Here is a 26,784-nt window from a genome sequence, read left to right as displayed (position 1 = left end):
ATTTCTCTAGTATTTGGCTAGCAGGGAGCAAGAAAGCATCAAAAAATTGCAGGTATCAAGCTGCGTCTCCAGTGGCTGCAAGCTGATTCGGGGTATTATGGGTCCCTTTCCTCCTTTAAAGCTCCCCCAGTAAGCAACGTTGTCAACCGCAAGTGTGTAATAATACTGGCCAGCTTTGAAACTGCAAGCTCATTTACAAACAGCTGTAGCCCTTGACAGGACAAAGCACAGTTCAAACTACATTAACAGGGCTTGGCAAGCATGATGAGGTCCGGAATCCTTTCGGTTCTCGGTGGGACAGCATGCCGTGTCAAGCTTGAATAACCATATTAAAACTCTTTGCTGTCGGCCCCAGTGGCTGTTCCCGGAAGACTATGAAAGCAGTTTAGATCTCACCTCAACCTTATTGCAAATACCAAAACCGCTGCATTCTATTATCATACACGAAAAGCGCAGAGCATAAGGGACTCTTCCGTGGGCTGTTTTCTTGAATCTGGTAATATTTCTTTATTAGGTGACACGGTGACATGACTCATCTGTTTGTCATCTGGCTCCTCTGCGGTCGGTACGAGGGAGCTTACAGCAGACCGATGATGGTGATCTTTATCACTCGCGCTCTGTTCATTACCCCTCTGCAGTGACACTCATATCCTGGCAGATGGTCACTTTCCGATTGATTTGCCACGTTGGGGAGATTAAAATATTATGGCTCCAAAGAGACCGTCCGCTGTCCTCGTCAAATTAGCATTTTTGCCTGGCTGTTGCTCACAGAATGGGTCAATGTCACCCTAAAGGTGATGACGGAATTAGAGTAGGATCATGGGAATTGGGCAGCAGAGACGCAGGAACCCCTGACTTACCGTCACAGCGAAAGCTGATCCTGGAGTTTCCGGTAAGGACGCTAGGACTACTAGCTGTGCTTACGGTGGGTGTAGCTAGCGTATAAACACATTCATACTTTTAGAAATTTCTAAGTACTTCCTACCTTTTTTTAATAAATAAATAAATAAATAAACAATCACTATATTTTAAACAGGTTTATTTTTCCTGGCTGTAAAAAAAAAAAAAAATTGCACTAATTTAAGACCATGCCAAAGCCTCTGTAACCTGGTTGCATCAGCAGTGAACTGAACAAACAATTTAAGCAGTAATTTTACTAAGACTAGCATCTGACTAGCATCTATATACCAGTGTTCAGGCATACATATGTTAATTAATATTCATGAGCAAAGCTGGTAAGTTTTATGATGTGTCACCCTCACTTTTCAGATCATCCCTGTCCTACCAATGCGGTAACACTTTACTTAAAGCCTTTAAGTATAATGCATTATAAAGGTATTCATAATGTATGTTATAATGCGTTATATATTTTCATAAATAATTGTAACTTAAAATGCTTTATAATATTTGGAGATTCCAAGTTAAATCTGAAATCGGTTGTCTTTTAATGCATAATACTTTTCTAAAGGCGTAATATAAGTATAATATATAATGTATGTATATTACTGTATTATAACTGTGGTTAGAGTTATTCATACAATGCATTATAAGGTGCATTACAATGCATAATAAATGCATTAAAAATATTTAAAAAAGTGTTACCACCAATGCTACAGCAGTGTTTCTATAATGATTTTTGCCTCAGGATTCAAATTTCATATTAGGATTTGGTGTTTAATACTAAGTTGCAACTCAATATACCAGAAATTTTGTACAAAAACAATACAGAAATGTCTTCCATTTTTCATTTTGCTATCCTAACTGTGCACAATTATATGGTTAGTGATTTTATTATTTGTATTTTACCATTGCAGATAGACCCACTGTTGGCTCGCAAATTACAAGTTGAGAAGCACTCTGGTAAAGAATGGATATACGAATTAAACTTCTAACGGCATGTTTTTAATGCAGTGTAATAAGAAGCATTATCGAAACCTCTTTGCCCCAACATCGTACAAAATCTTGTGTAATTAAAAACACATGTATCGGTTTTCCGCAACGAATCTCGGCGGTACAAAAGCACCTTGTATGTATGAAAACATTTACACGGTAACGGAGCTCGACGAGGTTAAATGGGAGGTGTATTTGAGCCCTGATTAAAAGGCTCTCCCACCAGTTGCACCAAGCAGATCTGTGGAGTCATGTACAGCAGTGCAACTGATAAGGTAGGGCTCTGAAAGGACTCCATTGTGTGTCGGTGTGGGGCCTGTTCGCTGGAGTTCAGAGTTGGCTACCTATCTACCTGAAAGGAATTGAAAAGCGACCCTTGTGGTGACTGACCAGAATGACTGATAAGCCTCAGGGGGAGATTATAGCGATTATGGCACTGCTGGAGAGGTTGCCATGGCGATGAAATCGAGCATTCTCTTTAATATATTATTTACTGCCTCCGTTCCTGACCCACGTCATTTAATCAGGAGAGCAGGAGACCCATTCACTTTTAAAAGCACCGGTTCATGCACAGGAAGTTCGCACACCTCTCCCTGTGTTCCGCACAGCATAATACAGATGTGAAAAAAAAGAGCATAAACTATAGATGAAAACCAGCCCAACAGCCAGTTTACGCATCGCCGCAGGAAAGGCACAAGAGGCAGACCACAGGCTGTTTCTCTAGAGCCAAAACAAACAATACAAAACACTGGATGACTCCATGATTCCATAAAGTAAATGCATATCACAAAGCAAAAAAATGTTTTGTCATATCCAGACTATTATTAGACAAATCAAATACATTTTATGGCAGTTTTTAGGTGAATTGCTTCAAATGGCAAATGAATGAGTAGTTGATTGAAGTTTGAAGACATTTGAATATTACGTATGAATGAGCAAACTCATAACGTTGAAAGTAGAATGGCTGACCCATCGCTCTTTGGTCATGTTACACAGGGCTGAAAGTCAAGTAGTTAGTGGACATCACTAAAGCTTGTATAGAGGAAACGTCTCAGGTTACGTATGTAACCATGGTTCCCTGAGAGGGAACGAGACGCTGCGTCAAGCGCTTTGGGAACGCCTCTGCGTGAATGCGTCGTGAAGCACATGTGAAATCTGTCCAATGGCGTGACGGAACGTCATAGGCGGGTGACGTCATGACCAGGAAACTATAAAGCACACCCGAACCAAACAGAGTTAGCTTCTGAAAGTCGAAGTAAGTCGATACAGGCATGCAGGGAGTATGGCAACGGGACGCAGCGTCTCGTTCCCTCTCAGGGAACCATGGTTACATACGTAACCTGAGACGTTCCCTTTCAAGGGAACTCGCGCTGCGTCAAGCGCTTTGGGAACGAGATACCCACGCCGCCATAAGACCGAGTGCCTGTCTGTGTGAAACTGTTCAGCGCACACTAAGACACCAGCACCCTTGACCCCGGGGTAGAGGCCACATCTAGGTTATAAAACCTAACAAAAGTGTGCGGCGAGGACCAGCCGGCCGCATCACAAACTTCTTGGAGGGACACTCCAGACAACAGGGCCAAAGAGGCCGCCATACTCCGTGTAGAGTGAGCACGGACCTTAAGAGGAGAAGGAAGACCGGCAGACTCATACGCAAGTGAGATAGCCTCAACTATCCACTTGCTCAAGGTTTGCTTAGATGCGGGGTGCCCCCTACGTGGGGCCCCGAAACAGACGAACAACTGATCCGTCTTACGCCACAGGGCAGCTCTGTGGACGTAAGCATCCAAAGCCCGAACAGGGCACAGCAAATTAAGTTTTTCCTGGTCTGGATCCAGAAAAGGAGGAGGGCAAAAGGCCTGCAACATAATAGGGCCCGCCACATTAGTGGGGACCTTAGGGACATAACCTTCCCGAGGAAAGAGAAAGGCTTTTACCATGCCTGGCGCAAAGTCCAAGCAAGAGGGAGAGACCGAAAGGGCTTGTAGGTCACCAATTCTCTTTAACGAAGAGATAGCGAGGAGGAAAAGAGTCTTTAGAGTGAGGAATTTAACATGAACCTCTTCAATAGGCTCGAAAGGAGCAGTAGACAGGCCCTCCAACACTATAGCCAAGTCCCATGTGGGAACTCTCTGACGTGCCGCAGGCCTCAGCCTCAGAGTACCACGGAGGAAGCGAGTAACCCAAGGGTGTCTGCCCAGAGAAGCACCCTCCAAAGGAACATGGTAAGCCGCAACGGCCGCCACGTAGACCTTTAGCGTCGAAGGAGATAAACCAGAAGAAAATTTTTCTTGAAGAAACTCCAGAACTGTACCAACTGGGCAGTTAACAGGATCAACATTACGTTCTCTACACCAAGAAGAGAAAACATTCCATTTAAAGGAATACAGCTTCCTCGTGGAGGGAGCTCTGGAATGGAGCATAGTCTCCACTACTTCAGTAGAGAGACCGGAATCTAAGAGCTGTGCCCCCTCAGAGGCCACGCCCACAACTTCCACAACTCCGGGCGGGGGTGAAGAATTGAGCCCCCCACCTGCGAAAGTAGGTCCCTCCTGACCGGAATCTCCAGAGGAGAGCCGTCGAGGAGGGACATAAGGTCCGAGAACCATACTCGGCCCGGCCAAAACGGGGCTACTAGGAGCAACTGGACCCCATCCTGGCGCACTCTCTCCAGAACTCCCGGAAGCAGAGCAATCGGGGGAAAGGCGTACAGACGCAGCCTCGGCCACGTCTGCACCATAGCGTCCAACCCCAGGGGGGCTGGATATGAGAGGGAGAAATAGAGAGGACATTGGGTCGTTTCCAGAGACGCAAACAAGTCCACATCCGCTTTCCCGAAGCGCTCCCAAAGGAGCTCCACCACCTCGGGGTGGAGTCTCCACTCCCCGGGCCTCGGCCCCTGCCTCGACAGGATGTCTGCTTCCTGATTCAGACGCCCTGGGATGTAAACTGCCCTGACTGACAGCAACCTCCCTTGGGCCCACAGGAGGATCTGGTGTGCCAACTTGCATAAGGGGCGCGACCGCAGACCCCCCTGATGGTTTATATATGAGACCACCGCTGTGTTGTCCGTGCGGACCAACACATGATGGCCCCTGAGATCTGGGAGGAAGTGTTTGAGTGCCAGGAACACAGCCATCATCTCTAACTGGTTTATGTGCCAGGAAAGATAATGACCCCTCCACAGACCCTGAGTCGAGCGACCACTCATGATCGCCCCCCAACCGGTGAGGGATGCATCCGTCGTTAGCGTTACGCGACGACAAGGAGCCCCCAACACCGGGCCTTGGGAAAGAAACCAGGGTTTCTTCCACATGACACAAGCACGAAGGCATCGCCGCGTGACCTTGATCATGCGAAACGGATTTCCCCTCGGGGAAAACCCCCTGGTTTTGAGCCACCACTGCAACGGTCTCATGTACAGCAGGCCAAAAGGTATCACGTTGGACGCAGCTGCCATCAGACCTAACAGTCTCTGAAACTGTTTCACAGTGAGTGACTGACCCAGCTTCAGCTTGTTTACGGCTGTGAGAATGGCCTCTATGCGAGCTGGCGACAGACGAGCTTGCATTGACACTGAATCCCACACTACGCCTAGAAAAGAGGTTCTCTGAGCTGGAGAAAGCACACTCTTCTTTGCGTTTAGCCGTAACCCCAGACGCTTCATATGGGCGAGAACAGCATCTCGATGCTGAACCACCAACTCTTCTGACTGTGCTAGAATCAACCAGTCGTCTATGTAATTCAACACGCGGATGCCCTGGAGTCGCAGAGGAGCCAGAGCTGCATCCACGCATTTTGTGAAGGTGCGGGGAGATAAAGCTAGGCCGAAGGGAAGAACCCGATATTGGTACGCTTCGCCCCCGAAAGCGAACCTCAGGAACTTCCTGTGTTGAGGAAGGATGGATATATGAAAGTATGCGTCCTTCAGATCTATCGTGACAAACCAATCCTCGAACTTGATTTGTGACACGATCTGTTTCAGAGTTAGCATTCTGAACTTGAGCTTCTTTACAGAGCGGTTTAATAGGCGCAGATCTAGAATGGGACGCAACCCTCCATCCTTCTTTGGAACTATAAAGTACCGGCTGTAAAACCCTGACTCCCTGCTGGGAGAAGGAACCCTTTCTATGGCTTCTTTTCGCAAGAGAGTCTGTACTTCCTGTTCCATAACCAGAGCCTGCTCGGGGCTCACCTCGGTGAACAAAACCCCGTTGAACCTGGGCGGTCGCAACCCGAACTGAATTCTGTACCCAAATTCTACTGTGCGCAGGACCCATTGAGATACGTTTGACAGAAGTTTCCACGCTGCCAATGAATCTACTAAGGGAATCAGTCTCTCGAGACTGACCTCTGGTGTTAGATGGGTGACCAGCCCGGTGCCCTGAAGCGGCGAACCGGCAGGGAGCAACTGAACTGGCCACTTTTGGTCCCTCCTTGGAGGGAGCGAACATCCCAGCGCCACTACGTTGCCGGGTGGACGCTGAGATAAGCGTTCGCTGGGAGCTGCTGCGCCCTGAAGCACGCGAGGTGGCAGGGTTGGCAGAACGGCCCCCTGAGGGCACCGAGGGGGGCCGGGCACCGTGTACTGAGGTGGACACCGACCCGCCTCGGAGGGGACTGCCCTCAGAAGCCTGACACCACTGGCGTCAGGACTTCTTTCCCGAAGCCCTCCGCTGGATAATAACGGTCCTAAGATCCGCCTTTCCTTTGGATGGCTTCGGTTGTGAGCGCTGCCCCGACCCCCAGTCCCTCTGCGGGGGGGCACGGGAAGCAACGCTCACTTTTTGTTGCGCCCTGTGGGAGGAGCTCGTACTCGGCTGGGACTGCTCCTTATGACTAGCAGCCCCAGAGACCTGAGATCGGCGGGGAAGAAATTTAGAGAAAGCCGCCGCCTGTTTCTTAGCTTCCTGGAACCTCTCGACGACTGTGTTGACTGAGTCGCCGAAGAGGCCAGGCGGCGTGATAGGAGAGTCAAGTAGAAAAGATCTATCTCGTTCCTTCATGTCAGCGAGGTTGAGCCAAAGGTGTCTCTCCGTGGCCACCAGGGCTGCCATAGACCGCCCAATAGATCTGGCGGTCTCCTTGGTGGCACGGAGAGAGAGATCTGTAGCTTTCCTTAGCTCAGAAAACGCCTCGCGACTGACTTCCCCACCCTCATCAAGGTCTTTAAGCAGGTCGGCTTGATAGGCTTGAAGGACGGCCATAGTGTGTAAACATGCCGCCGCCTGACCTGCTGCCGAGTACGCTTTACCCACTAAAGCAGAAGATGTACGTAAAGGCTTAGTGGGTAACTTCGGGGCTTTGAGAGAGGCTGCCGACTCGGGGGAGAGATAGCTCGCGAGCGTCTCTTCCACCCGCGGCATCTCCCCATAACCATGCCTTTTTAGTCCTAAGATGTTACTATAATTAGATGTTTGTGGACTATAGACCCGGAAGGACGCGGGTCTGTTCCACGACCTCGACACCTCGGTGTGGAGGTCGGGAAAAAAAGGCAAGCCCCGGCGTGGAGGTTGTGCGCGAGACGGGAGAAAGCGCTCGTCTAATAAACTGGCCTGACGGGCTTCCTGTTTCTCGGTCGGCCAGCTTATGTTTAATCTGGCCACCGCTCTAGTAACAACCTCCACTAGCTCCTCATATGCTTGTGACTGTGGTGGCGACTCATCACACTGATCGATGCTGACAACGTCTAATTCCTCAGAACTAGAGCACTGCAACATCGGCGCTTCACCAGGGGCAGAAGAAACCGCAGAGCGTGCTTCTAGCTCCTGAAATGAAGCGCTGGATCCTGCAGGTAAAGGCAGAGAAAGGGCGGGGCCCGTCTCTAACCCCTCTGCAAGATCCATTTGCGAACCCCACGACGCGAGCCTTCGCTGTGCCTCGGCAGCAGCGGGACCCGAGCCGCGGGGAGCGCGAGCCGAACCGCTTTCCTCGAAAAGCGCCCGGCGGGAGCGGAGCGTCTTCATAGACATCAGCTCGCAATGCTCACAGCCAGCTCCCTCGAGAGCTGACTGGGCATGCTCCACTCCCAAGCAAACAACACAAAGCTCGTGTGCATCTCCCGCCGGAATGTAGCGAGGACAAGGAGACGCACACGGCCTGAATTGCTGCACTTGTGTCGCCATAATAGTGTCTTAGATATGTGTGCTTGAATAACGTGAGAGACAAACAACAATAAATAAGACAGACAGTTTCACAGAAAGCGCTTACTGAAGACACAGAAGCTAACTCTGTTTGGTTCGGGTGTGCTTTATAGTTTCCTGGTCATGACGTCACCCGCCTATGACGTTCCGTCACGCCATTGGACAGATTTCACATGTGCTTCACGACGCATTCACGCAGAGGCGTTCCCAAAGCGCTTGACGCAGCGCGAGTTCCCTTGAAAGGGAACTTTGGGTCCATGTCATTGAGGTGCAAATGTCTTTCAAACGGACTTTGTCCTTCCTGCTCTCTGACCACGAATGCTCATTGACCCTGACCGGCTAAAACCAGAGCGGAAATTATATAAACGCTCGACTTTGAGACAAAGGAAACGGTGGATCCTTGGCTTTATTGAGATAACAAAGGAAATTAAGGAAGAAACGAGGATCTGACTTCCAAATCTCTCTATGCAGCATAATACGTAACCCCCCCCGAAAGAATTATAATCCGTTTACAAACGCTATTGGGTGTACTAATCTAAATTACTTTTCTTTCTCCTGAGCAAAATGCCAAATTTGGTTTCTTTAGTGTTGTCACTATGTTTTTCCACTTCTTAGTACAACGTCTCTTTATTTTCAGAGATTAAAAACAGGATTTTTTCAGTCATGAGCCTTAATATAATATTAACTTTAATAAAACTGGATTTTCACATTGAAGATTCTTCTTTCACACTGAAGAAAATGTGAAAGGTGCTTGCCCATCTAAAACCCATCGCTACAATTCTAGGATGCTTTGGGTGGTTGTCAAGGTGTTGCTATGGTGTTTTTGTTGGCTGCTGGGGTGTTCTAGGCTAAAATCAAAGTCTAATCACTTAGAAAAGTGTAAAGAAGCCATATTAAATATTTATGTATTTATCTGTAGATTGACACTTTTAAAGAAAGATGTATTCATCAATTTCGCACAATCCTCCTTAGTTGTCTAGTAAGAAAAGCAAAGTGCAGAATTTAGTTTCTTCATCATTGTGTCATTTCTGCACCTTTTGTACAATTTTATTTGAAAAAAAGGGTTAATGTTTTCTGTAATATAATCATAATTGCTCTTGTAGTCATGGTTATATCAACTCTTTGAGTGTTCCTCTTAAGCAGGTCATGAAGGACACATTTATCTACTAGAATTGAATAATCATTGACCTTTAGACTTTATCTGATGGTTTAATAGACTGTTTGTTGGGGGCGTTTGTCTTACATGTCAGGAGTAATGTGTCCTATATACCCCCCCCCCCCCCCCCCCCCCCCCCCCCCACACACACACACACAAAAATAAAAAATAAAATCATTATTACTGTTCATTAGTTCATCAACTGCTTAAAAACTGCAGCAAGAAGCTCCTTTACCATCAGAAAATGTCAGACTGCAGCAATGAGAGATGTACAAAACGCTTTTAAAGGCATTTGGTTAACATGCACTGTTGAATGTTAAAAATTTGTTTAAATTTAAAAGCTGTGGCTGCAAGAAATTCACTGTAATATATATTTCATTAACTGATATAATGTTAATGTTCCAGCCTACTTGAACTACTTTAATCTGCTTTGTAACATTTTTACAGTAAAGTGAAAAAATCCCTCTTCACAGAATGAAGTCTTTCCCCTTAATTAGATTTGGAAGTCTGTCCCTTTCTCTCTCTCTCTCTCTCTCTCTCTCTCTCTCTCTCTACTGTATAGATTTGACCGTGTCCTGAAATATCCGTCCATAACAGCGTGAGTCAGCAGTGACTCCAGGCCTAATCAATTGTCCTGCTTTTGGAAAGCTGTTTATGAAGCAGGCTCCAGCAGACTCCATGATGCATGAACTGCGCTGGTGGGCGTTTCGGGGATCTGGCAATGGCAATGCGTTTTAATGTAATTCCCAGACACTCGAGAAGTATCGCATGTTGTAAACTTGACATGCCAGGCCGCAGAAACACGTCGAAGTTTCTCATTATCGTCCCTTCCACGCCCTCAACATACTTGGTTTTCCTGGTGTTCTGGTGAAATGAAAGAACAGAGTGTGGTTGAGAGGATCAAATCTGCTGCCATGTGGCGGAACCGCAGCTCAGGAAAATGGAGAGTTTTAGCAGAGCCGATCGGATGAGGTGAAAAGGGGGCGGGTTTGGCTGTGCTATTCCTGTGTAGTTGAAGTCAGAAGGGAAAAGGGCCGAGTGAGATAATGCAGCCCGCTCTGATGGACACCGCCGCAGCCTCATTGATCCGCTCAAACACCATTGTGACCTCACAATCGAGTTGCATTAGAGTACGGTGGAATGTAGGCCAGGGGAAAAGGGGCCATGACTTTAAATGTTAAAGCAAAAGAAAGAAAAGACCCGAGCAAATAAATCATGATCAAATTTAATCACATTATCTATGTCAATTTACCTGAATGCTTCATGAGCTCTGGTCGCTTCAAATAACCCAGTTCAGCCAACCCATGACTTGTCCATTAAAAAAAAAAATATGTATATGATCTAAAGTTTGGGGTCTGTAAGATTTTTAATGTCTCTTATGATCATCATTTATTTGATCAAAAATACAGTAAAAGACAGTAATGTTGTGAAATATTATTACAATTTAAAAGAAATGTTTTGTTTGTTTATATATTTGTCGCTGTGATGGATTTTCAGCATCATTTCCCCAGTCTTCAGTGTCACATGATCCTTCAGAAATCATTCTAAGATGTGCTCAAGAAACATTTCTTATCATGAAGTTTATTTATTTATTTATTTTGTGGTAAGCATGTTCCTTTTTTTCAGGATTTGTTGATAAATAGAAAGTTCAAAAGAACTGCATTTATTTTAAATAGATTTTTTGTTTTGTGACCATTTAAAAGTCTTTACTGTCACTTTTGATCAATCAAACAGTTTGAACAGTAGTGTAATTTTAAGTGAAAAATAAAAATACGGTAAAATCACTGCTATGCACTATTTTTTTATGGAAGCTTGTTTCTGCCATGAAATAAAAAATAAAAAAATGTTTTTTTTTTTTTCTCACTATTTAACTAGCTTTTTTTCTCAGAATTGTGAGATATAAACTCCCAATTGTGAGTTATAAAGTCAGAATTACGTTATATAAAGTCAGAATTGCCAGTTATAAAGTCAGAATTGCGTGATATAAAGTCAGAATTGCGAGTTATGAAGTCAGAATTACGTGATATAAAGTCAGAATTGCGAGTTATGAAGTCAGAACTGCGTGATATAAAGTCAGAATTGTGAGTTATGAAGTAAAAATTGCGTGATATAGAGTCAGAATTGTGTGACATAAAGAGTCAGAATTGCGAGTTATAAAGTCAGAATTGCGTGATGTAAAGAGTCAGAATTGTGTGATATAAAGAGTCAGAACTGCGAGTTATGAAGTCAGAACTGCAACTGCGTGATATAAAGTCAGAATTGTGAGTTATGAAGTCAGAACTGCATGATATAAAGTCAGAATTGTGAGTTATGAAGTCAGAACTGCATGATGTAAAGTCAGAACTGTGAGTTATAAAGTCAGAATTGCGAGTTATAAAGTCAGAACTGCGTGATATAAAGTCAGAATTGCGAGTTATAAAGTCAGAACTGCGTGATATAAAGTCAGAATTGCGAGTTATAAAGTCAGAACTGCGTGATATAAAGTCAGAATTGCGAGTTATAAAGTCAGAACTGCGTGATATAAAGTCAGAATTTGCAAGTTATAAAGTCAGCATAGTGAGATATAAACTCGCAATTGCGTGTTATAATGTCCAATTTTGAGGGAAAAAAGACTGATGTTTTTCTCAGAATTGCGAGTTTATATCTCACAATTCTGAGAAAAAAAAGTCTGAATTGTGAGATAGAAATTCGCAATTGCTTTTTTATTTTTTTATTTAGTGGCAGAAACAAGCTTCCATAGTTTTTTTTATTTTTGTTAATAAAATGTTGGCAACAGATAAATATCTAGATAATAATAATGATACGAACAAACAATACTTCAACCAAGTAATGCAGTTCTTTAGTTACGTAGCAACTAGTTTATTGCTATTTTACAATGGTTTTGAATGCTGTTCACCCAATCATAGTGCAGATTCGAAACTATCAGTTAGCATTTTATTGAGCTTTGCCTCTCACTGGTGGTTTTACCGAGTCAAACCGAATTGCATGTTGTTGAGCAGCGCACACTATAAAATGACATATGTGAGGCGGCAACACCTGTCATCAGTCAAAACTTGCTGCTGTGTTTTGTTTCTAATGGTCACAAGGAATGACTAAAGATTTGAAAGAACCCAACGATAAATCTTGGTTCAACAACCCTAGATTTGATTTCCACTGAATGGACTTTTTAAAGTCATTTGAATCCATTTTGCTGTCAGTGTCTTTGAGAACATCTCAGCATGTCAAACTCAGGGGGAAATGCTGTGGATAAAACGCGCAGTGACTGTGTTCTGACTGAATAATTACAGGAGAAGCTTCTCAGCAGACAGATTATTTTCCTCTTCATTTGAAAACATGAATGGGGAAAAAAATGCAGAGCCATGTTGACTTTATAATTTCACTTATGTGAATAAATCAATCGTACAGACTGATTTTAGATGGATTTTTACTTAATGTGGCCAACGTTTATACACATTGCTGGAGGAAATATAGATTAAACAGCAGCCTTTCTCTCAGGTTATGAATCTTTTTAATACATTATGTATTTTTTTTAACAAGACACATTTTAACACCATTTACAGTCTGAGGAAGTGTGTGATGCAGCAAGAAATAAACATGGCTTCTACTGTAAGATTCTTTGTTTGCTTTTTAAATACCTTCCAGGCAGATGGATAGATGTAATTCTCAGTCATAGCACATAATTGATTATTTTTCTTATACTTATTTTCTGGTGCATCCGTGCTGCGTTTTGCATGTGAGATTAATTTCTAAAAATAGAGATATATTTGAGGTCAGGGCCTGTGATTGGCTGAGTGTATTTTATTTGTGTTTGACATTAGCGTGATGAGGGAAATGCCCTTTACATGCTGCTCTGAGCTCAGTACCAGATTTCACTCTCAGCACAGACATTTGACGCTCTTCACATTAGTAGAACATGATTATTATTATTATTATTTTTTCACTGACTGTATCTGTCTTGTTGTCTGGCCTTTCTCCATAAAATGTAGAGATGTCAGTGTCATTGTTTTTTTTTTTTTTTTTTGTAACATGGATTGTTACCATTGTTGCATCTGTCATTCATTAATAATAATAATAATAATAATAATACATTTTCAAGAATTATTGTAAATAATTAAAGTTTGTGGTATTATTTTCCTCATAATTCTCAATTGTCTTATTGTATATTTATTTAATAAATTTGGTAAAAAAAAACAAAAAAAAACAACATAATTTAACTATTTGTTCAAAGGTACAAGAAATACTACCATGATGTATCAATACTTTACAATTCAAATAATATATTTATTCACATGATAATAAATGTTTTTCACATTGCAGTAATGAGAATTAGATATTTAAGCAAATTAACTTTTTTGCAGTGGATTTTTTTCTTTTTCTAAAGTCTCTCTCTGTCTTTCAGGGTTTAGCCGGGCAACTATGCCGTTTGGTCTGGTGAGGCGGGAGCTGTCTTGCGAGGGTTATCCCATCGACCTACGCTGTCCAGGAAGTGATGTCATCATGATCGAGACTGCCAATTACGGCCGGACAGATGACAAGATCTGCGATGCTGACCCCTTTCAAATGGAGAACATCAACTGTTATCTGCCCGATGCATTCAAGATCATGTCTCAAAGGCAAGTTCTTCCAGGCAAATGCACTTTCCATGCTAAAATCGGTCACATTTCACCCTCCTTTTCCAAAATTCTCTCTTCAAAACGTGTCTTCTCTCTCATTTGGCCGTCTTTGATTACACAGTGCATGAATACGAGCATCTTCAGTGGCTTACATGAAGAATATTTCTCTGCACAGTCTCAACAACCAAACCAAACAGATCTCAATGTGCTCATATCCAATTTTCTTTTGAGTTCAGACAGTGTCGTACATCTGGAGGCTTGTGCTAAAAAACAGGAAGTGATGTGTGAGCCGGGCTTTGATACGTATTGCCGCGGGAGTGGCATACAGTTCCGCTCGGCTTATTATAAGAACGTCGTGATTCGTGGGGAAATAGGTTTGAAAATGTGGCATCTCAATTAGTCCTTTCAGCTGCAGGCAATTAGGCGTCTCAAGTGGGTGTTAATCTACACAGGAACTCTAGGCAGGGATTTGCCTCGGCAGGTCTGCAGAAGTCCAGATGTGAAATTGCATTGTTGTGCACTTTTCATCTTGTTAGTTTTCTGGTCAATAATGTATCACCAACAACTTCACAATCTGTCATTGCTACAGTTGTATTAATAATAGATTACTATACTTAATTATAGAAGCTTTCACTCAACACTACTTCATTTCTTTGCAAAAGAAAACTTTCTCTTTTTTTTTTATTATTGATTTATATAGGCTTATATTAAATTAATTGATATAAACACCTCATGTTATGTCCCGTGGGTTTGTGTCGCCTATTAACTTGTTTAATAATGTGGACTTATATGAGGGTTCGAGCAACTAGAAGCGCTTTCTACATTATTGTGTGTTGGCCTTCTCTTTGTCTTTCTCTATTTTGTTTTAAATATTAGATAATTGAGATATTGCTGAGAGCAGGGTCCAATATATAGAATTGTACAACAATAGAATTGTTTTTCTTTTACTTACATATTTGTGACAAACAGGTGAAAATTTTAAAGTGCACCATTTTTTTTATGACTTAAAGGGCTACTTCACCGCTGGCAATATGGGCTTTCAATAAAGCTTGCCTGCCTATATAGTAGAAAGGTGAAAAAAAAAACAAAAAAACAACGGTACTACGAGAACAGAGAAAAAAGCCATTTTCCCACCCTTCTGACAAATAGGTAGAAAAGCTTCAACACCAATAATGCACTGGGCCACTCCCACCAGTCTGCTATGGATACGCTTAACCGCCTTGCTTTAGTAGGAAATACTTCATAGCAAACTTTTAGTCATAATGGTGTCGACTTGTATGGTTCCCGGGTGCAAGAATTCTAAGTGTAAACGTTTAGTGGGAGTGAGTTATTAAATATGGAGAGAATGCCACAATGGAAAATCAGAGAAACATCAATGTTTGTAGTCAACATTTAAAACTGTATGACCACAAAAACAGTGTTTTAGGCCAAACGGAGGGGAATTAAACTGCTGTTTTGTCAGTTCTGCCCAACCCCCAAATCAAAACACTGTCACGTACAGGTAAGAAAACTGTTCCATTTTACCACAATGCTGTTTAAAGAGTAGATACATAGTATGACACAATTTTCAGTGATAAACCTACCCTTACAATAACTGTTCTGTTAATAAATAACCCTCTGTCGATCCGACTGTCCATGGACAGGATACAAAAATGTGGAAGTATGGTCTGTGGTTTTCATGGAAGCCTTAGAGCTGTTTTTTTTTTATTATTATTATTATTATTATTATTATTTTTTCAGCAAAAGATTTTTGCTGACAAATAAGAATTTCTTGGTACAGGAATTGTAAACATTGTTCATTTACACATATTACAAAGTGGGTTGAAAATCGGTGAAGGTACACTTTAATGCAAGGAATATAAAATTTAATTTTATAATAAAATTTCTGCCAACTGTTGAGTAACTACAATTTATTTATTCACTGAAGCCAAATTGTACTTGCATTTGGCATTCTGTGAGTGTTGAGAGAACCAGGAAGTTACTGGGAAGACAGAGGGGCAATGAAATGTAAAAATGTTGCAGACTGGATTTGAACCTGCATCACTCGCATTAGAACAAAAAAAAAAAAAAAAAAAAAAAAAAATGTGTGCTGTGTGCTGCTCTACAGCTCTGTTTTTCCACCCTAATTAACATGGCAAATAAACTTATTATTTAACTTATAAGCACAGCTGTGATCAAATTTTTATGCAAGTTTTTTTTTTTTTTTTTTTTTTTTTGTAGTAGTAGTCCTCTAGCAACACATCTGAAACAAAACTTTCTTTGCAGAAATTCTCTTGTTCCTGTCGTCCTTGCTCTGCTAAGTACCCTGCTTTGGGGAACATGAGGGAATGGCTGCAGTGCTGTATGGGGGAAATTTGTTCTGTATTCACACCATTAATATCCGTGACAGAGGCGTCCGCATGGCTCTCAGAAGACCAGCGTTAGCGCACAGCCGTGTACGGCACTCCCACTGTACATATGGTATTAGTGAATACTTCAAGCATTGCAGATTAAGCTTTCATAAGTCACCGTAAATACAGGCTTCTAGAAACAACAGCTACACCTGTTTAAGAATTCAGAGCATAGGGAATTTGTTGGCCTGGTAATGAAGTCTTAAATAATGCCCATGATTCCTGATTGAATTAGATTTGTGAGGTTTGGGCTGCTTGATGTTATGAATAGAGGAAGTGAGCTTTAATTCAGAACAGACAATAGAAATTGTGTCATTATATATATATATAAGTACTGCAATCATACTGCCATAATTCTGTTTACATTTGATTTGGTTTGTTGTATTTTGTATTGAATGCATGATGATCTACTGCTTCGGTAGATCTCTGTCCTTTTCAATTTGACTAAATTGTAATTATTACAAACAAATCTGACAAGATCAAGACAACAAGTAGTTATGCTTTTTTTGTGACACAAGTGAATGACTGGCTCGTCTGCCATAACACTGTGTATATTCAGAGAATAGATAGGTTTAATATACATCAATTTGTTTCATATTCAATATGAATATGAGTTAGGTTCTTCAAGGCATCATAATTTTTTTTCTTTTACTTTGATATAATGTTACTATGATAAATACAAAATGTGCTCTGCACCATCTTAGAAGTTCTTTATGATATATTGTTATATAATTTGTATGATGTTTTTATAGATCAGTCAAGAACTGTATCGCTGTATCCCTCAGATCACCAATCAAAGCAGCCTCCTGTCAACAACTCCTGTGTGTGTGTGTGTGTGTGTGTGTGTGTGTGTGTTTGTGTGTGTGTATTTCTCTTTTTTTTTTTTTTTTTTTTTTTTCTGTGGCCATTTTCTGGACTAAAACTTTCTATATTCTTTGATAACTTGCATCAACAATTGTTTATATACATATTAATAAATTAGCTTGAAACAACTGATATATCAAAGAATCTCATTTGTAATATATATATTTTTTTCTTTTGTGTGGCCATTTTATATCATATTAGTAAAGTCCAGATTTCTTGACTGAAACATTTCCTCCAACTTACCACACTATTGTTTTGCTTTAATGAGTGAAATTTCTACTGTAAATGTTGTGATATCTTGAAAGTGTTTCTTCGGTGGGTGTTCAGAGTTTAGGAGGGAGAGATCTGTCTAATGAGGGGCGTCCTGTGAAACCGCTTGATGTGTGACTGTGGTGTGAAGAGCAAACACCAACTGTCAGCTAACAGGAACATTATGAGAATGAGAATTTAGCATACAGTAGCCCCAAACAATATTTGAACAGTTTATCCACTAAATAACTTATACTTATACATTTTAATACATCCATTAAAATGTATAAGTATCATTGCATTAGATAAGATATCAAACCAAGTGGCATTTATTTTAAAGAAAGATAAAATTTTTGACAACATGTTTAGCTTTAATTAGTAAAATAAGAAGTATTTGGAAACTATGTGGATGTCAAATGTTGGGATTTGTTCATAGTCATTGTGATGAATTACACCTGTGGTTACTCTGAGAGGACACTTGTGTGTGACTTCATACATCCAATAAACTGGCATTGGAAATAGTAGCTTAAAAGTAATTGCAAAAATGACAATAAGAATGACATTTTAACATGACAAGAAATATAGTACAAAAAAAAAAAAATCAAGATCATCACTTTTCCATCTATATTGTGTTAAGGCAACTTTTCTAAAAATAATAAAACTTTATGTTTGTTATGCCATTATTTTAACTCCAGAAATTATTATTATTAATCTTTTCCCTCTTTTAAGATAATTTGTGATCATAATTTATTCACATGGCACATTATGCAAATAAACAACACAGTGTGACTGAATGAAATATGAATGGGAACAGTCTCCCTATAATACAACTACAAATAACCAAACAACCAATCGCCACATTATGGCTCCGGCTTTGGCCGTGTGTTATAATTTTAGATCCATAATTCATTTATATGGGTAAACATGCTGATATTCTCATCTGTTACCACATATGAGTGCTCGTTAATAAAGAAACTCCCATATGAGGGACGTGTTTTTCAGCAAAGCTCGTGTCTATGTATAAATTCTCATCTTCAAACATGACCAGTGGGAATTCACAGCTGTGGACGGAGCAGCACTCTGTTCCACGTGCTTTGTCTCTACTTGTTTATTAGCAAATAGAACATAAGACAAATGAATTGTCAGGGTTGCGTGCTGAGGTAAAGAGAAATTACTGCAGGAAGAGATGCTACCCCAAGGCCAGGTCAGAAAAATGCCAGCAGGCTAATTCATCCCCACGCTGCGCTAACAGTAAAACATGCTCTCTATTCCCAAACCAAAGACCTTTGTTTCCGGATTCTTTTCCTTTAAGTTAGGTCAATCATCCTATATTATTCTCAGAAATTGTGAGACACAGCATACTTTTTTTCTTGTTAAAATCTAACAATATTTTGGTCTGTAGATATGGCCCAACAAACACCACTACAAAAGGTTTTATTAGGACCATTTTTCATTGTTTTTCGTTATTGACACTCAAAACATATTTAAAACAGTTTATGTGAGTTCAGTGGTTCAATCTTAATATTATAAAGCGAAGAGACATTTTTGTGCGGCAAAAAAAAAAAAAAAAAAAAAAAACAACAACAACAAAATAATGACTTTTCAACTATATCTAGTGATGGCCGATTTAAAAACACTGTTTCGAATCTTTTGTTTCGAATCAGTGATTCGTGATGACACCAAAAGCTTCTAGATTAACTCACTTAAATTTTAAACATTGTTAGACAAATTAACAGTAAGTAATAAAATAGTAACAAACAATCAAAAATTACGAGTAATAGCACAAATAAATACAACCGAACAAACATATAAATGAAATAAACAGTGCTTTTTTTAAGTTTTTCATGTAGGTTTATATAGGAGATTTTCAGTACAGAAATTGTAATCTAATGTATAGGCCTAACTATAAAACCTTATTAAAACCAGTCAAGAGCAGTTACAGATGCATAAATAATGTTTTGAAATGTTGAAAATATAAAACGTTAAATACTGTTATTTGAAATCATTTTAAAAATGAAGACACTTTAAATGTGAAATTACACCTGCCAGTAGGTGGCAGCAAGTACCTGTTAATGAGCGAGTCATCGAGATTCAACCGATTCATTCAAACGGCTGATTCATTCAGGAAGTGTTTCTCAAAAGACGCAAAGCAATGCTGTGGACTTTGTTTTGAACTATTTTCGTTGGCGAAATAGAGCCAAACAGGCGATTTGGTGTCTTAAATGTAAGTCACTTGATATTAAGTTGTTGTTCATTGAACTGTACGCTGTATAAAATCAATATCACGTTTGCAATCATGCTGATATTTGGAGAAAAAACGGCGCTTTGTGTAATATTGGTAAACTCTGTTAAATGATATAAATTTAAAAGATATACAGGGGGATTTTTTGCCCCTTATCTTGAATTCTGGGGCATTCTAAAGGCATTTTAATAGACTAAATCACGCAGTGAAAGCGTACACTAATATGCACGCGCACTAGCTACTACGTCACGTAGTGCATACGTGCACTTAATGGGTGTGTTTTTGTTCGTTTTTTGTAAAGTACTCGGTAATTTTAGATCGTTAAATCAACAATTACGATATTATAGACGATATTTATCGCACACCCTACAGCACTGGCCCGATCGGGCAAGTGGTCGTTCCGTCTACTGTCCCGATGCCTCGTTTACACTGGTCCCCGGCCATCGGGCAGTATTGTCGAGCCCCGCCAAGGCTGCATTTATTTGATCAAATTCGTAAAGACAGTATTACTATGACATATTATTAAAATTTAAAATAGATGTTGTGATGCAATTTATTCCTGTGATGGCAAAGCTGAACGTTTTGTTTTTAACAATGGAATTAATAAAAAATATGTGCTCAGGAAATTCAAGAGTATATATATATATATATATATATATATATAACATTTCTTATTATAAAGGTTTAGGGTTTATAAAGAACTAGAGAAAAAAAACAAACAAACAACAAAAACAGATATTTAAGGCTTTAAAACCTTTTTGGATATAAATTGAACCATTATTAAGGAAAAATGTACTGTAAGTGTTTAGCAGATTTAGCCAGTGGACAGCATTGATGCAGTCCTCAGGAACAACGTGACACAGATTGATGGACAATACTTTTCCAGCATCTCGTTGTACACTGTGTCTGTAAGCCATGAGATCATTTCTGCACTTTATCTTTTATTGATGTGCTTAATTTTAGTTCCTAGAACCCACATAAACCACCTTCTGCATGACTTCCTGTTAAACAGGCAGTGGAGGGATGGTTAGTTCATTCTGAGTGAAATGGCATATAGGGAAAATGAATCCATCATAGGTACAATCAGCCTGGCCTTAGGGGGGATTCATACAGATGTATAACTCATGTGCTGGCAGGTATGAACACTCATAGATGAGGCTGTTTATCTTTGTCGTTGGGTTGAAAAGGGCCACTTTGGCATCTATCCGCTCCGCTAATTCCTGCCGTCTTTTATCTGGTTGCTGCTCTGGGCTACCATCCGTCCGTCCATCAGCTGTGTCTGCAGGGTCGCTCTTGGTTTGCGAGCCACAAGAGCAGCTATTGTATTCACTGACTGATATAGGCATGTTCAGGGTTCAATACAAGTTAAGCTTTATCAGCGGAGTTAGTGAAATAATTTAGGGTATGTTTATACGACAATGTTACTTAATCTTTTGCGTTTTTCTCAACATTGTTATAACAATCCTCGTTCACATGGATCTGTGAAGATGACTAAAAATGCTGTATTATGCATGCCAGGCCAGTAGTTGGTGATGTCATTTTGTAAAGAAACACTATGTGCATATAGACTGAATGTGCATGACTTCACACATTCTCACGGTTTTGTTGTTTACACAGAGACGATAACGGTATCTCAAAGTTTTTAATAACTTGCACAAAGTTTGCATTTTCAGGGCCCCAAAACACTGTTGTCGTGAAAATGAATGGCCAAAACACATTAAATGTTTTTCTTTTTTAGTTGAAATGGTGTTGTGTAAATGCCCTCTAAGTTAAAAAAGTTACAGTGACATTATGTAGAAATTATTCACATTTATTTTCCAATGTAATCAACATTACACCACAAATTATGTTGCTTGAGCTTCCCCCACCAACCCTCCAGAAATCCAGAACATTCCTTTAAACTCTGTAAATTATTTTCTTTAATGTTTTACTCATCAGATTTCTTATTTTTCTCTTGCTCCGTTCAGGTGTAACAACAGAACGCAATGCATCGTCATCACTGGACCAGATGTTTTTCCTGACCCCTGCCCAGGAACGTATAAGTACCTTGAAGTCCAGTATGAATGTGTTCCCTACAGTAAGTATGAGCCATCTTTTTAAATATATATATATATATATATATTTTTATGTTTAAAACTAAAAGCCCTTTTTATGGTTGTGCCTTTATATGTAATTCTCCATTTTTGTCCTTGATAATACAGTGCTTATAAAACATGTACAGTAGTCACTTTTTTCAGGTTTTGTCATTTTATTGGCAATGCGCTTAATTAATGTTTTTTCACTTATCAAAAAAAAAAGAAAAAAAAAAAGAGAATTTTTCTTGTCAAAAGTAAAATAGTTAAAAAATATATAAATAGATAGATATAGATAGATAAATAGATAGATAATAAAATAAAAAAAAATCACTTTCTTTTAAATGACACACATAGATAATCATTGGCATAGCCAATTTGTTTTTTGAAGTCAGTGTTAAATAACTTGTGAGTAGTTCAGTGGTTTCAGTTGATTATAAATACAGCTCTATCTAGAAGGCCCAACTTCTGGTGAGTCATTATTGCAGAAATTTCAGACTCCAAGCAGTGAAAGTGAAATGTAATTGAAAAGCACAAGGCAGGGGATGGATACAAGAAAATGTCCAAGTCATTGAATATCCCTTGGAGTACAGTTAAATCAACAATTAAGAAATGGAAAGAGCATGGCACAGCTGTAAATCTACCTAGACCGTCCTCAAAAACTGAGTGACCGTGTAAGTCTGGGGAGAGAGACCACCAAGAGACCAATGATTTACAAGCTTCAGTGGCTGAGATTGGAGACTGTGCATACAACAACTGTTGCCTGGGTGCTTCTCCATTCATGGCTTTATGAAAGAGTGACAAAGATAAAGCTACTGTTGTTAAAAAAAGAAGTCATATGACATCTTGGCTACAATTTGCCAGAAACAGGTGGAAGAAGGTTATGTGGTCTGTTGAGACAAAAATTACTCATATTTGAATGAGTGAATATTCGTTAAAATAATGTGGAAATATTATTATTATTATTATTATGTGTAAATATATATATATATATATATATATATATATAATTTATTTTTATTTTTATTTTATGTGCGTGTATATATATATATATATATAGATATATATATATATACATATATACACATTAGTAACTTTTTATATGCACTGAATTATCAATATCAGTGTTTGCAAGACTGTATATTTTTTTGCTGTTTTTTATGGCAGTGATGACATATTTGCACGGTGAATTCTGATTAGTCTTCTTTCTTGCATTTATTTACTGTACATACTGCATTCTGATTGGTCGTTTTGTTTTCATGCTTTTTAAGCATATATAGCTGCTTTTACAAACAGTGTCTTTGAAAATAAAACAAGCACACAGTGTCATAAAAACAGAAATGTGTCTTTGATGCAGCATTTCATTTGCACCAAATCTAAGCTTAAAACTTAAAACACTATTCATTTGCTGCCTTGCAAGCACTGCTATTTCCTTCAGGACAGAAATTGTCATTCGTGGTTTCTTGTGATGCAGTTTTTAGTGTTTGATTTGTATCCTAAAACCTTGTACGGTGGATTTGGTGTGATTGTAGCGCACAGAGCTTGGTACAAAATGCTTTTTGCTGCCTTGTTTAAATTTGACAAAAAACTAAAATGTAAGCAGTTAAATGTAAACCATTTCAATGTGCTTTTCTCCCTTTTAAAAGTTACTTTTTAGCCGTCTGTATTCTATCAGGAACATCACAGCAGTACATGAAAGCAAAGCAACATTCTCTGACGTCCAGTCATATAATTGCTCGGAGACGGACCAGCATGATTTCTTTGGCCTTAAAAAATGATTTGGCCAAGGAAAGATATGGCAGTTTTATGCCAACTAATAAACAGACCAAAGATATTTTACGTTAGTGCTTGATCATTGTGTTTGCTTGTAAGAAACCGCAACTATACGACTGTCAGAAAAGACAAATGACTCCACATGGATCTAACATGAGCAAACTCCAAACAAACGCCTCACTTCTATTCTCAGATTTCCCATTACATTAAGAGTATGGATTGTTTTGCTCCATTAAACAATTAGATAGTAATATTATTCTCTGATTGAATTGTCTCGTCTTCTCAGAGAATGTTTCCAGAGACTTCACATACCAGACAGGGTCTTCTGCCACACATTTCCCTCTAAGATCCCAAAATAACAGAGGCCCACTGGATTTTAGTGCTTAATTTAATCTACGTCCGTATCTATGGGTTATTGAAGTCAAAATCCCACACAAAATTTTGAAAGCTGTTGTTTCATAAAGTGTCATGTTTTTCAGCTTTTCTCCAGGAATATCTGTGATTGTTCACCTTTTCCTTGCTGAAGCGAGCACCTTCACAGAATACATTGTTTTGTGTTGTTATTGTGTCTTAATGTCTTAATATTTTTGCATTACCTCCTCTAGGCATTTCCAGGCGGTCCGGAACAGTTTTATTTACTAATCACAGTTTGACTCCCTAGGACGCCAGAGCCCTCATGTCACCCTCAGGCTGCTGAATGCTGTTTTTCAACTTGAAGTTATTTTCTTATTCGGTCTTGTTTGGTTGCAACAGTGGAATGTTCATGATTTTCTTTGGCCGATGGGATCTCAGAGAACAGGATTTGTCCCAGTATTAAGTGTACTGCATACTCTGAGATCCAGCCATATTCTGTTGGCTGACTAAACTATAAATGTTTTGCCTCATGTATGGATGTTGCCATTTTTATTTATTTATTTATTTTTTCCCCATTAGTTGTAACCTACCTCATTAGTAACCCAGAACTATAAAGACTTACTTAGTTCTTATTTTATTTTTCAATGGGTAAGAGCTCTGTTTATTTATTTATTTGTTCATTCATTCATTCATTCATTCATTATTAAAGCCATATTTTTTATGCTATAATCAGCATAACATAGCTTGTGGGTTCAAACTAATGAAACACTGAATTATGTGATGTAAACATGTCCAGAATCTAAATTCACCCCAGAATCAAAAGTACAGAAAAATAAATAAATAAAATAAAATAAAATAAATAAATGAAAAATATAATTTGCATAAAGAAATTGAAACCAATTTTATGGACCATTAAGATGTTTTTTTTTTTTTTTTTTCTGCATTATGATATTATTTTCAAGACAATTAAGCATATTTTCCCACCAAAATATTATTACTGTAATGCATCCAGATGGGAGTTTTATTCTTTGCGATTTTTATTATTCTCAATGGTGATTCTCATTATAATATCAGTACTATAATACAGTATTTTTATTATAGTATTTCTTTATTAAATCAGCATAAATTAAAGGCAGCACAACAGATACTATCAAAACTATCATACAAATAATTACACTCTAAGTTATGACACTTTGCAAAAAAGTAAAATAAATAGATATTAATGGTCCTACAATTTATTTTCTGCAAAATATATTTTGTCATATCTTCTATGTCTTTTTTTTCTGTGTTCTGGATAGGTTTATGTGATCCATTCAAATGTTAAATAGAGCTCTTATACAAAATGGTGACTTTAATAAAAAAGAAGACCATGCTCAGTGTTTCAAGGACCTTGTGGCCAGAGAATGGACACCATTAGTAGATCGATCATAATAATACAAGAAAGAAATCTGAGAAATGTAGCTTTAGATTGTTGGAAATGTTCACGTTTTGGATTATTTAACATACTGCTGCTGAGGATGGCCTTCATGAGATAAAACTCCTGAAGACTGTCAAGATTTTCTTTGTATGTCTGTCTACATTCTGTCTTTCTGTCTCTCTATATGTCTCTCTTTATCTGGTGCTATGAAAAAATTTGGAAGGACAGTGTATTGGCCTGTACAAAACCATAACGACAAGAATTTAGCCCTTTTTTAAATCTTACTAGCATTATATCCTAGTAAATTAGTTGTTTGGGAATTATATGCACAAAAAAAAAAAAGTTATTTAAAACAAGCATTACCTTTTCAGCCAAAAAGATCTGAAAAATCTAAATAAGCGGTACACTGATGATTATGTATTTTTTTATTTATATTTAGAAAGTTATGTTTAAGAAAGTTATTATCCATGGAAAAAGCTGTCAGTAAAATTTGGAACTGGCACTGCACTGTTATTCAGTGTAGTGTTGTCAAAAGTACCAACTTGAAAACCGAAAAATTAAAACATGGTTTTCTAAAAAGTATGACTATATTTGACAAACTTTATGCCATACCGGACTATTCAAGTGTTTATATAAAGCCTAGAAGGGCTGACAAGAACTCTGTGCTTGGAGAGGATCTGTAGAGTGTAGAGGAACAGCTTTATTTTTCTGGTTTTGAGTTTCCCTCCAGCACAACTTACCATCTGTCCACCTGGAATTCAGATTTCCCTGGTCGATGTCCCTGAGTTCTTATGAAAATCTATACGCCGCTATCTAGAATTCAGCCCGTGTATTTCCCCGCAGCTTTCCCTCGACAACAACAGATTGATTCGTCTTCAATGCCACATACGCTGTCCTTTTGTACTGTGACAGAACACCCTTTAACCTGCCTCTCTTTCATGTTGAAGATGTCTAACTGCGTTCTCTTCCTCCTCTGACAGCTGTAGCTCTGTGCATAATGCCCGTAACCTCATGACATGTTAACTGCATGTGATCATGGACATGATGGTTAATTCATTTTAATCTCTTTTTCCCCTTGCACTCCTTTCATTCTCTCTTCCAACGCTTAAAATAGAAGTGGAGCAAAAAGGTAAATCACTGACACAATCAGCTCCTTGTTTTTCTTTCTTTAATATATATATTTATATATATTTTTTGTGGTTGTAAAACCTTCCTGTGCCCACTCTTGCTGTTCTGATAGCAGGCAGTAGCAGAAAGGGTCTTTTAGTAAAGGTCAGTGCACGAGCAGCAATCGGAGGGAAGCTTTAAAAGAAAATGATAAAGCACAAGTTAAATGTTAGCGGTAATGCCGAGGGTACAAATGCCCCATTTCCCCCTCCTCTTCCTTTCCTCCACACTCTTTTATTGCCTGTTCGAACCCCAGTCCCACTCCACACTCCCAGCATGCTCTGGTAACAGGTTTACTCTAGACTTACACAGCCTCTACTGTTTCTCGCTTTCCCTTCCTCTAATTTTCTGTCTTTCTGTCTCTTTCTCTCTCTCTCTCTCTCTCTCTCTCTCTCTCTCTGTCTCTGTCTCTCTTGCTTTCTCACTTTACCCTTTCTACATGTTTGATTATTAT

The 26,784-nt window shown here is 39.4% G+C and overlaps 1 protein-coding gene across 27 annotated transcripts in view; it reads left to right on the top strand.

Moving 5' to 3' along the window:
• The window catches only part of adgrl2a (adhesion G protein-coupled receptor L2a), a 113,254-nt gene that overhangs the window by 38,391 nt on the left and 48,079 nt on the right, over positions 1–26,784 (top strand). For all 27 annotated transcript variants that reach the window (XR_007932581.1, XR_007932583.1, XR_007932582.1 and 24 more), the window contains exons 3-4: positions 13,589–13,802; positions 21,515–21,624. Coding sequence is in view for 23 of the 27 variants with exons in the window: in XM_051912303.1 (XP_051768263.1) it covers positions 13,589–13,802; positions 21,515–21,624 (324 nt within the window). In the remaining 4 variants the exon portion in view is untranslated. The remainder of the gene's footprint in view (positions 1–13,588; positions 13,803–21,514; positions 21,625–26,784) is intronic.

The sequence above is a fragment of the Ctenopharyngodon idella genome, chromosome 11 (genome assembly GCF_019924925.1).
Source record: "Ctenopharyngodon idella isolate HZGC_01 chromosome 11, HZGC01, whole genome shotgun sequence".
Classification (NCBI taxonomy): Eukaryota; Metazoa; Chordata; class Actinopteri; order Cypriniformes; family Xenocyprididae; genus Ctenopharyngodon; species Ctenopharyngodon idella.
The sequence above is the reverse complement of the archived record's forward strand: the minus strand, read 5'-3'. Positions and strand labels throughout refer to the sequence as shown.